Source organism: Pongo abelii, chromosome 15 (genome assembly GCF_028885655.2).
Source record: "Pongo abelii isolate AG06213 chromosome 15, NHGRI_mPonAbe1-v2.0_pri, whole genome shotgun sequence".
In the NCBI taxonomy this organism is placed as follows: domain Eukaryota; kingdom Metazoa; phylum Chordata; class Mammalia; order Primates; family Hominidae; genus Pongo; species Pongo abelii.
This window is the reverse complement of record NC_072000.2, coordinates 92,926,964-92,939,496: the sequence shown is the minus strand read 5'-3', so window position 1 is coordinate 92,939,496 and position 12,533 is coordinate 92,926,964. Positions and strand designations below refer to the sequence as shown.

The 12,533-nt window shown below is 39.6% G+C and overlaps 1 protein-coding gene across 14 annotated transcripts in view; it reads right to left on the bottom strand.

The window, feature by feature from the left end:
* Positions 1 to 2,516: 2,516 nt before the first annotated feature.
* ZC3H14 (zinc finger CCCH-type containing 14) overlaps positions 2,517 to 12,533 on the bottom strand; it is a 49,184-nt gene continuing 39,167 nt past the window's right edge. For 3 of the 14 annotated variants that reach the window (XM_009249371.4, XM_009249367.4, XM_054529713.2), the window contains 6 exons: positions 11,917 to 12,149; positions 7,656 to 7,776; positions 6,099 to 6,235; positions 5,700 to 5,791; positions 4,552 to 4,658; positions 3,624 to 3,763 (listed from right to left, as the gene is read on the bottom strand). In XM_009249371.4, coding sequence (XP_009247646.1) covers positions 3,757 to 3,763; positions 4,552 to 4,658; positions 5,700 to 5,791; positions 6,099 to 6,235; positions 7,656 to 7,776; positions 11,917 to 12,149 — 697 coding nt within the window. In that variant the 3' untranslated portion in view covers positions 3,624 to 3,756. 14 annotated transcript variants of the gene reach the window in all.

Genomic DNA, 12,533 nt, shown 5'->3' with positions numbered 1-12,533 from the left:
CCTGCTGGGAAAATTTAGGGTAGGGCACTCTTTACAGAAAAACTCAAAAACCCAATTTGGATAATTTTCATTATCTTTTTAGCAAAATGGTTTAGTGTTTCTATTTTATTTTCAAGGTTCATTGTTTAATGAAATATTTTATTCTTGCATTTCCATAAGGAAAGGGAAAGTCATGATCATCCTAAAGGATCACAGTTTTTAAAAGGCAAACATTTTCCCTAAGGAAACAGACACAAGCTTTCCTAGAGAATATGATGTTTTTTAGGCATTAATAAGGTCCTTTTTTATAAAGGACACTTTTCTCGTAGTAGTTTTGAATTCAGGAACAGATCCAAAGTTAGCAGTATATGGCTGCTACATTTCCTTTTCATTTTCGAGCCATCAGTTTATGTTCAGACGCCATCTCTGTAATCGCACATTTAAAACATAACTGTAGCCTCACTAATGGAAAAGTAGTATGATGAACAATCATTCCCAATGGTGTACAATGTAAAGGTTTTAGGGAGCAACAGTATTTAACTGGAAGAATTGCATATTTAATGTAGTCTAATATATACACATTTGTTTAACATGTAAACAAAAGTGTTAAATTCACATATACAACATTATACAATTTAATCACTCTTGGAATAAAATTTTTATAGCCTTTTTTCTATTGGGAAAATTTGTTTAGATGTGTCACTCCATAGGTTTATTTCCAAAATGAATGAGCCCAACTCCATTTGTAAAAACTTGTCAGTTAGAATTCCTTTTTTTAGTGGATTTGGGCTGAATTCTTAGATCCTTATTTCTTTTCACTTTAAATGCTGCCAAAGATCAGTGCTCATCGTTCAGGAATTCGCTGTCTAGCCTGTCTGTAGTTTCCTGAAGACTGAAGATTATGTAGACTGCTATTTAAAAATATATTTTTCTAAGTGTGAGGTTTAAGATGCTGTATTGACCCTATGAGTTTTTAATGTGTTAATTATCTTTATAGCATAATAGATCGCTTTAGGTTCCTGGAATCCCATTTGGTCTGACAGGATATATGAAGATTCTAAATACCTATTTTCTTTGTCTAATACTTGGTTAATACTAAAGATAGAAATGACTAAATTACATCACAGAAAGCATAACCAGTGATTGAACCTGGTAGTTTTAAAGCTCTAAATAGCTGTGGCTGAAGGACTGATTATGGGGCTAAGAAGCTTGAAACATGAGTTGGTACTTGTTCATCAATGGAGTCTCCTAAATTAAGCCAAATTTTGAAATACATGACTATTAAGTTTCTACTCATGTATTTACAGTCAGTCAATAAAGGAGGAAAAAAAATCCCTGAACAACCTGCCCATAAAAAGAAAGTACTCTACATTTGAGCCTGCTGCAGTTTTAAATTTTCCCTCTGGGTCAAGTTTGCCAGCTTCTGGCTACAGAGAAATTATATTTCCATTACAGTGCAGGTAGAAACTCTAACCTGAAGCATGTAAACTACATAGAATAAAACTGTTTCCACTGCATTTTTGTCCTTCAAAGTGGCCAACCTGATTAAGTCAGCCTTAATCACTGCTGCTGTCAGTTTCACGACTAAAGGTCATACTGACTAAGTAGTCATCAGCTGACCACCTCGCTGTATCAGCCAGCAACGAGGGGAAGGTGAAGAAACATGATAGGCCATATAGAATCTGCCCTATGTTTACTTTTTTAACGCAGAGAATTATTTTTGTGTGCAGTATCTAAGCTCCTGATTGTGTAACCTGGGACTTCTGGCACCTTTTGTTCCATTCATTTTATGTATAAAATGCATGCCAAAGCACACCGTGCCCTCTGGTACCCTTGCTTCCAATCGCCAACCGTGCTCATTTCCTTCCTTTTTTGTGATCCCTTTTTGTGGTGATCATTTTAGACCACGTCATTCAACAAATGTTTTATGGTCAACCTTAGCTTGTTCATAAGCCATAGCAACTGAAAGATTAAACTCTTAAATATGTGTCTGGGCAGTGTCTATTAAATAGCAAAAAACAATCAGATTTTAGTATTTTATTTCCTTGTAAAATGGCTGAACTAAATTAAACCCTTGTTTCCCATTTGTTCTATAATTTATAGTGAAACTGAGAACGAAACTATTTATCTTTATAAATGATAGCTAAAGGTATTTCCAGATATTTAAACAATTTAAATTTCTTCTGCAGAGATGCAAAGCATCTCAACGCTGGAATGAACAAATGCCTTAAATTCAATGGAGTAAACCTTCAGAATGAAGAGGAACTGTCATTTCACCCAAGCCAAAGACAACAGCCTTATGCGCTTGTGTGCTCTGTCTTTGCTGCTTCTCGTGTTTCAAGCCTTTCCTGTGGGATCAGCACAGCAAAGTGCAACTTACTTACCAAATGGTTTAATAACTGGTTAATTCTTTCTTCTCCCAATGGAAAAGCAATGGCAACACAACAGTAGACTGCTGGCTTGACAATCTTAAACGTGAGCCTTTGCACATGTAGGTTTATCATCATTTGCGTACATGACTAAGCAAGTCAATGAACTTTTTTTTTTTTAGCAGTTAGTTTAATTTGGTCCTGAGAATGTTGCAGTCTTTATTACCCCTTTTGCATTAATCCACTTTTCTAACCACCTTTTAAGCTTTGATTTTTAACACTATACACCAAGTCTTTGAAATCAGTGATCTGTTATTTAACTCTAAAGCATTTGACACTTCTTGCCTTAACAGTTTTAAAAACCACACACAAAAAACTCTGTAAGTAATACAGTAGGCCAAAAGTTTCATCCTATCTTGCGGTTTACCTATCTGATCTCTGTAATTATAGTTCTGTCATTTAAAATAGACTATTTAAATCTAATTTTTACATTTCAAAAATTATCTTCAGTAGTAACTAAGTATATTTTCTGTGGATTCTGAGAATGTTATTTTTCAGAATGTGAGAATATATATGTACATTTATAATCTTGTGACTTTAAAGTCTGTTTTCGGATACAGTATGTAAATACTTGTAAAAAAATTTGTATAATTTTGTGATAATGTAGTTTCCCAAAAAAATTATTTAGAAGGCATTATGTTATAAGTAAATGAGAGCACTGTATAGAACTGTTCCTATTTTCTACACTTGCCATTCCAGCTGCCTCCACCGTCCATACCCACACCTCATTCATCCTGTCACACACAGAAGGCAGGAAAACTGGGAACTTTACCAAAGTAGCACTCAGCCTGAGAGGCCTATATAATCATGCTTTTCAAACTAAATTCATTTAAAAATTAAAAAGCAGAACTGAATATCTTAAGCAGCCTCAGTACCTTTGGCCAATGCTGTTTTCATGGTGGATTATGAACATTATATAATATTTGGGAAAAGTGAAAGCAGTTCAATTTTTAGAATAATGACAACTGCCTCACTGCATCTCTCCACTCACACAGCAACCGTGTAGCCAGCCCCCTAAGCTGCAGTACCATTACTAACCATGATGTCAATTTCATATGCTGATCCTCACAACAGCAGTGCACAAACATGCCCCAAATATTTTAACAGAATTTAGCTCTTCCTTAAGCTGTCTTTTCATAGTAAAAACAAAACAAAAACACCCAATGTTAAAACCACTTAATAAACTTACAAACTTGAAAAATTAGACACTTCAGATAGGCAATAAAACTTCATATTATGAAAGCAATATATTCCAAGTTTCAAAGATTTGACAAGTTCTGTAGAGTGTCTTTCATCAGTACATGGAAACTTCCAAACTGCATGATCTTCTGCCAGGCAGGACTGGGTGCTATTCGCTGAGTGAACAGAACCAAAAATTGTTTTAATTATCTGCTTTGTATCCATATATACCATATATCTCAGTTTAAAAAGTTGACTAGTTTTAAGCAATAAATATTTGGTCATAAGATTACAATATAAATGGCAGATTTTAAAAAATAATTCAATTATGTCAGGTAGATAAAAGATAATACCATATGTAATTAAATTTTTTGGCCACACTAAAATATTTTGAAACTTCCTTTCAGTATTTCCCAGTTGCTAATGTCGAAGAAAATGGATGTGAAATTCAAGTACAGTACATGTATATATACTCCTGCTGGCCTTAGTATATGCTTGCATAGTATATAATGAGAAGTTAAAATCTGGCTGGGTGTGGTGGCTCATGCCTGTAATCCTGGTACTTTGGGAGGCCACGGTGGAAGGATATCGCTTCAGCTCAGGAGTTCAAGACTCCATCTCTACTTAAAATAAAATTAACCAGGTATAGTGGTACGTGCTTGTAGTCTCAGCTACATGTGGGAGGCTGAGGTGGGAGGATGGATTGAACCCAGGGGTTTGAGGCTGCAATGAGCTATGATAGTGTGACTGCACTCCAACCTGGGCAACAGAGCAAGATAATCTAGGTTAAAAAAGTAACCACTGCAAAATGTAAAATTTAGCCCATGTAGTAAATTATTTTGCCAAGGGAGCCTTGTATAATTAAACAGCAAAGAAAAAAATTCAAAGTAACAGTCTAGTTTCCAATTTTGTGTGCTTATAAATTAAGAAACTGCAAATTAGAAAAAAGAATTTGAATGTTTACCTGGTTTGAGGTCGAATCCATTTCAAGGCATGTCGTGGTGGGACATTAATGGTGGGATGGTAGAATGTGCAGTCCGGTCTTGTACACTGAGTGTTAAACCTACAATGCTGAATAGAGATAACAGAGCTTCAACAATATCCACAAGGCTAATATAAGTAAACACATTATTTTATTATTTGAGACAGGGTCTCACTCTGTCACCCAGGCTGCAGTGCAGTGGCATGACCTCTCACCTCAGCCTCCCGAGTAGCTGGGACTACAGGTGTGTGCTACCAAGCCTGTTTTTTAAGAGATGGGGTCTCTTAAATGTTGCCTAGGCTGGTTTCAAACTCCCGGGCTCAAACGATCCCTCCACTTCTGCCTCTACCTCCCAAAGTACTAGGATAGCAGGCCTGACCCACCCCACCTGGCCAACATACAACTTAAGAGACAATAACCAGCCCACCCTAACCATTAACAGAGTAAGAGATTCCATCTATAAGGACCATTTTAATACTAGTGAAGCCTTGAAAAATGGACTTACCCTTGAGACACAAAATTCTAGTCAATGAATCACAGCAAGTAAAATTTCAAAAGGTAGTTTAGCATACCATAAAAACTTCTAATTATCCCTTATACTCTTCACTGAGTACCCTCATCTACGCCCAGTTACAGATGGACCAAGTGAAGGCCTTTCAGGCTACCAGGGCAAGAAGGAGATAATTCATTCTGACCAACTAAACATCTGGAGATTCATCAACCATCATCAATCTTCAGCACACAGAAAAAACCATCAGTACAAGTTTGGATGGTTTTAAGCAGTACCTACTGGATTTCATCATCTCAGTTCCGATATTAGGTTCAAACTGCCCCCCAACCCCCGCTAAAACCCATCCATATACTTAAATGCAGGGAATAATGGAAAATGTGACTAGCAAAGATATGCTTCTCCCCACTGAGTGCTTAGGATACTAACATTGAACAGTTTCAGCCCACTTGGCCTAAGGGGCCAGACGGAGGTTCAGTGACAATGAAGGACCAACTTAATAGTTTTACTGGCAAAAATCGCAGTTACTTTTGCACCAACGTAGTAACTCTGACAAAAAAGTTAAATGAGGAAATTGAGACGTTATCACTAAATTGATTTTTGAGAAAATAGAAGTTCTTACTTTTGGATGATAGAAGGGACATTCCATCTTCTTACAAGCAGGGAAGTAACGGCAGAGCTGACTACTGGAAGGTGGTGCTGGTGGTGCAACTGCTAACAAAATAAAAACCAGGACTGATCTCCAATCTGTTTGGAAAATCCATTTTTAATGCAGTCTACTGATTTTTTTTTGAAAGTGAAAACCATTTTTAAATTAGAATGGTAAGGTTTATATATTCACTAGTCAAAATACTTTGGAATACTACAGATAGGCACACTTGCTCCTTAAAGACTGGTTGGATTAACTGATCCTGCCAAAATTATTTCTAAAATCGTCTTTTGTTTGTTCAATTCCATTTACAGTCACAAAATGCCATTTTATATTTTTTACCCAAATGTAGTAGCACAGTCACTCACTCACCTGGTTTTGGAGACAGTACTGGAATTCTTCTACTCACGTGAGTGAAGGGACAATCTGGTTTAGTACACTTCGCATCATATTTACAATTTGGGTGAACAAACAAACATTTTTCAGCAAATTTACAATTGGGGAAGGCTCTACAAAACAAAAAAAGCATATTTCATATTCAATCTTCTCAATGCATTAGTTTTTTGTATAAGGGCTCTTTATACTCCCTGTCACTACTTGTTTTGAGAAATGCAAAAAAAAAAGCAACAAAAAGAATATTTTAAAAATAAGACCATACATCAAAATAGGACACAATCATTTATTCCAAAGCTTGGGATAACACAAACACAGGCTTTTAACTCAAGCCAAGCCACCAAGAAAGACAAGCTTTTGTGATAAAAATCACACCACTTAATAAGAAAAGTATATATTTTATGCAGTGAACTCATTAATACAATAAACACATCCTCTATGCAAGGCTTTGTGATACAAAAAGACTCATCCCATATTGTCCTTATACATACAGCTGTATTATTCCCACATCATTTCCTTAAAAGAGTTAAAAATGAAGATTCCATCCATAGGACCTACCCCCGGCAAAAAAAAAAAAAAGCCCCCAAAAGCCATCTCGCAAAGCTCATAACATTGAGCCAGCCAGCTTGTAAGGACAAACTTAACCCAAGTCCAAAATATTTTCATTACCCATAACTAAATTTTCCCTCAACCCCTCAAAATCTGTGTATACTGTGTGTGGCCAAAATGCATACAAACTGGGGCAGCTACCATATACCCATCTGCTTAAATGTACAGAATTCTTAAGGAACCCCAGGTATTTCAGTATCTCACAGGTCTGAGGCACAAACAAAGCCCCCCCACCCTTGCCTCTCAACAAACATACATGAACAAGAAATACGCTACTCTGGAGAGGGCCATGGTAATTGTCACTCAATTTAGTTATAAAACTAAAAACTTGTCCACAGAAAAGAAAAACAAAATAAGGTGTAAGATATAGACACTAAACTGAAAGCCAAAATCAGCTGGGTATGACTTGCAGGGTGAGACGGGGGATGGTACTTGCAGGGTGAGACGGGGGATGGTACTTGCAGGGTGAGACGGGGGATGGTACTTGCAGGGTGAGACGGGGGATGGTACTTGCAGGGTGAGACGGGGGATGGTACTTGCAGGGTGAGACGGGGGATGGTACTTGCAGGGTGAGACGGGGGATGGTACTTGCAGGGTGAGACGGGGGATGGTACTTGCAGGGTGAGACGGGGGATGGTACTTGCAGGGTGAGACGGGGGATGGTACTTGCAGGGTGAGACGGGGGATGGTACTTGCAGGGTGAGACGGGGGATGGTACTTGCAGGGTGAGACGGGGGATGGTACTTGCAGGGTGAGGTGGGGGATGGTACTTGCAGGGTGAGGTGGGGGATGGTACTTGCAGGGTGAGGTGGGGGATGGTACTCACTTGCAGGGTGAGATGGTACTTGTAGGGTGAGGTGGGGGATGGTACTTGTAGGGTGAGGTGGGGGATGGTACTTGCAGGGTGAGGTGGGGGATGGTACTCACTTGCAGGGTGAGATGGGGTGATGGTAGGCACACTCATCCCCATTTTTACAAGCAGGCCAGTACTTGCAGCGCTCCAAAAGTTTTTCTGGTTTCTGTGCCACACTCAGTTCACTCATCTCAGCTACAAAGGGAAAGGAAATAAAAGTATTTCATTCATTATGATCAATTCAGTACACAGCACCTTTAACATATTTCCCTGAAACCCCCGTCTTAGAATCTTCTGTTAAATGTACAGTCATATAAAATAAGTGAGCTCAAATTATGTGATTAACACTGGCCATAGAATCCTATAAAAGGTTGCCAGGAAGGAGAAACAGTTCTCACAGTGAAAACGAAAGAGGACAGTGACTCTGCAACTAAGGCCAAATTTTTCACCAAAAATTCTAGTTCTCAATACTAATTCATAGCTGAATTAAAAATAGAGATGGACGTCAAGTGGGGAGCTAATAAAATTAAATAAAAACTGAAAACAGGTAAGGTGATAAGAAGATGTGAATCCTCACACGCCAGCAAGATGATGAGTGGCCCAAATACAAAAGGATTCCCACCTGCTGAGCTGTAAGTCCAAGTGCAAAACTCAGCAATGTCTTTTACTTTTTCTTTTTTTTTTTTTTTTTACGACAGGGTCCTGCTCTGTCACCCAGGATGGAATACAGTGGTGTGCCAGTGGCATAATCTCGGCTCACTGCAACCTCTGCCTCCCAGGCTCAAGTGATCCTCCCACCTCAGCCCCTACCAAGTAGCACGTGCCACCACACCTGGCTATGGGGTTTCCCCATGTTGCCCAGGCTGGTCTTGAACTCTGGGACTTAAGCGATCCACCCACCTCGGCCTCCCAAAGTGCTGGGATTATAGGCATGAGCCACCACGCTCAGCCAGCAATGTCTAAAAAGGGAAAAACATTTTTGCCTGCAATAGGGTCACAAATGCCATCACTTACAGGGACTGGGCAGTTCCCCTAACATAGCAAGACTGACTGGGCTGAAGATGATAAATGCAGTAAGCGACAGATGGGGAGCAGCAACCTGGAAAGCAAGTGCACACCCATCCACTCCACTCCCCGTGCCATGTCCAATCACAGCTTCCATTACTATGACAGGGCAAAGTGGGACCCCTGTTGCCAGATTTTTATCCTGTGTCAGTAAGCCAAAAATCTGCCTTCATCGAAATTGTAATGCTGGCAATTTATTCAAATAACACTGAATAAGTAAAATTACAGCTACAGGCAATGATCAGCTGCTAATTTCTGGACTGAGACACCTTAAACTCCCCACAAAATAGCATCATGGGTATTATGTATTATGGTTCACACTCATGTTCATGAAAGCAAGTATCACTTCAACTATATTCCTCTAGTCCTCTTGCCAGAGGTCAGCCAACTGTGCAAATGTTAGCTAACTTTTCTGAATTCTGTTTCCTCATCTATACAAAGAGAAAATAATGTCTTCCTTAGAGAGTCTGATGATTAAACGGAAAAAATGCAAAACAGGCAACCAGTCGTAATAGCAGCAGCAGCTAGTTCTATGAGTACTTACTGTTCCAGTGACCCACATTCTGTCCTCACTACAGGAGAACAAGGCACACAAATGCGACAGTCATGCAGCCCAGATAGGAGCAGCATCAAAGAGCAATTATGACTATGCCTGATACAAACAGTTTTCTATGCTACTTTAAAAATAGTCCTATTTAAGCTTTAAATAGGATGTGGTGGCTCATGCCTGTAACCCCAGCACTTTGGGAGGCTGAGGCGGGCAGATCACTTCAGCTCAGGAGTTTCAGACCAGCCTGGGCAACATGGTGAAACCCCGTCTCTACAAAAAATACAAAAAATTAGCCAGGCATGGTGGTGTGCACCTGTAGTAACCAACTACTCAGGAGGCTGAGGTGGGAGAATCACTTGAGCCTGGGAGGTGGAGGCTGCAGTGAGCCGTTAGTGTGCCAATGCACTCCAGCCTGGGCAACAGGAGTGAGACCCTGTCTAAAAACAAAACAGTACAAGTCATTTTAGTTCTAAGATACAAGAATAATCAGTTCCAAAGAAAATGTGAGATGACTGGAAGTTTCTCTAACTTTTACATGTTTTTTGTGTCATCCCTGCAGAGTAAATGTGTCTTACCCTTTTCCTATAATAAATTACACAGAGCAGACTATAATATATACACAAGAGCCCAGTACAAATAAAAGATTAAGAGAATACCCAAGAGAAGCCTAGCTGGAAAGCAAAGTAGCTAGATACTCAGGAACAATATAATACTTTACAAAGAAACGTGATTATTACAATAATACCTTACAAAGAAACTTTATCTTTCTTTTAGAAACATTAAGTCATATGAAGGTCATGCCCCTAGTCTTCACTGGCTGACACTGACTTTGTAAACTATTAAGACTTTCTGTTCAAATCTTAAGAGGCAAATTCACCTTTTATTGAAAGCTACAGGCCAGGCGCGGTGGCTCACGCCTGTAATCCCAGAACTTTGGGAGGCCGAGGTTGGTGGATCACTTGAGGTCAGGAGTTGGAGATTAGCCTGACCAACATAGTAAAACCCCGTCTCTACTTAAACTACAAAATTAGCCAGGTGTGATGGTGCATGCCTGTAATCCCAGCTACTTGGGAGACTGAGGCACAAGAATGGCTTCAACCTGGAAGGCAGAGGTTGCAGTGAGCTGAGATGGCTCCATTGCACTCCAGCCTGGGGGACAGAGAGACTCCATCTCAAAAAAAAAAAAAAAACAAAGCAAGCTATAAAATCTGTGCTGCCATATGACAGTGAGTGAAAAGGCAGCAGGTTAAAACAGATGTTGCTGTTGGTAGCATCCTTGAAACAACCCAACATAAAACCAACCAGAAGCAATTGCAGTTTCAAACTCCCTGCTCACAGGGGAAGTGGTGCAGAGACTAGAGACTGCTGAGAACTGTTCTGCAGGAGTCTCTCCAGCCACACCCCTATGCTAATCTTCCAAAGCTTCATCCTTGAGCAGCAGGGAAACAGAGTCCCCAGTCAAAGCAATGGGAAAGGAGGCTCACCACTCATCAAGGCTGTCAGCACAATGGCCACAGCACTGGCAAGAATTTTTACTAACATATTATTTATGGTGTCACTGCTGCTACATGTATACCCCATAAAGCCTCATATGGACATCTACATTTAAATGAAACCAGATCCTAATAGACCAAAAAATTAAGGTACCAAATTGAAAATCAAGAGTAGTGAAAACACTGGAGTCTTCTCTCTAGACAAAACATAGAGTCAATAAATCGGGACTGCCTACTGCAGCTTTTACTATTTTTAAGTTTTTCTTCCTGTTGATAGGGTCAGATTTTCAACTCCCTCCACTAATCAAAACCACGACACTACGTCATTGATTCACAGCAGGAAATGCAACCAATTAAAATAAAGCTAAGTGTTATCGCTCCACTAACGTATGATTTCCCTCTAAAGTCTCTTCTATTTTTAATGATCAAGAAAGGTATTCAATACATTTTCATATCTCTTCCAAGAAGAGGATTACTGAAGGAAATGTTTCAAAATCCATTATTGTTTTTCCTTTGAATCTGTACGCTTTTAAGATTCAGTAATTATCCCTCCTGCCAATGAAGAGGTGCTTCTAAAAATTTTAGAAGATATGAGGAACATAATTATCATTCTCTATCATGAATGGAAATGATCAGTGGCGTTGCAGCTGCCACTGATACCCACTGAAAGAAACGGTGATAAGAAACTGTCACCTGCCAAAAACTACGGTGCTATCTGAAGTGAGTTCATCTGAATTCTGCTAAATATTACTCTTCAACATTAATGTAAACAGTTCCAAGATCTTGATAGATTAGGTGAGAAACTCCTTTCAAAGAAATTTCACTGAGGTAGAAATACCATCAAATCTAAATTTTTCTCTCAAGTTAATTGCAAGAGACGATTGGTGATAAAAGGGCAAAGTGGCAGTACAGTTTCTGAAGAAAATACAAAGGTAAAGAAGGCAACAAGAATGGTGGTTCATCCTTTAGCCAGCATAAGCGGAAGAGGTCTCTCAGGTTCCATGGCTGAACTCCATTTTCACACTGGAGTAACAGCCCACCTATGAAACAGACACAGGAAAAAGAGTCTGAAATGTACTTGGTGGGTTTGTCTGAAAGAAGAAAAAAGGCCATTACTGAATATAAATAAAAGCAAGGCCTTTAACCAATATTCATTCAAGGTAGAGAAACAAGTCAAAGATTCCCTTCACAATGACAGCACCCTGAAAATCTGAGCTCTCAACACACCGTTAGAAAAGCTACCATTTGGGTCCTCAAGCTGCCTGCTCAGCAAGTGCAACTGCTGTGGGTGGAGGAGACCTCTGAGTCCCTTGTTTGAGGCTGCAGTTTGGTTTACGGGTTTCATTCCTTCAAAGCACATGTCCTCCTCTTGATCTGACATGTATCCTGGGGGGCTGGGGACACCATCCAGCGTCACTATAAACTTGGGACTTGCAGGTTTATCTGGTTGTACAAGATCTCTGCCAGACAGATAAAAAATACCATAGAATTAGGGAAACAAACACAAAACGCTGAGCCCCCTAAAGTGCTCTTCAGCAGAACTATCACTCCCTTGGCTTTGCGTTTGGTTCAATAAAAAAGACTAGGTAGGGCTTCCAGGTGCAGCACTGGTGGATTCCCTGCTAACACACAATGGCCATGAACAGTCACAGTGGCGTCACCAGTGACCCTCCAGCCTGTATTTACTAAGGACAATCTCCCCTCAAGCCTGACCCCATCACCCATTCGATCTTCATAGGGTCAACATGGAAATAAACCAAAAAATTAGCATCAATGCTCAGAACACAAGGGCCAGCAGCATTTACGCTAATTATCTGTATGTTTGTTCTTTTATAGAAACAGTC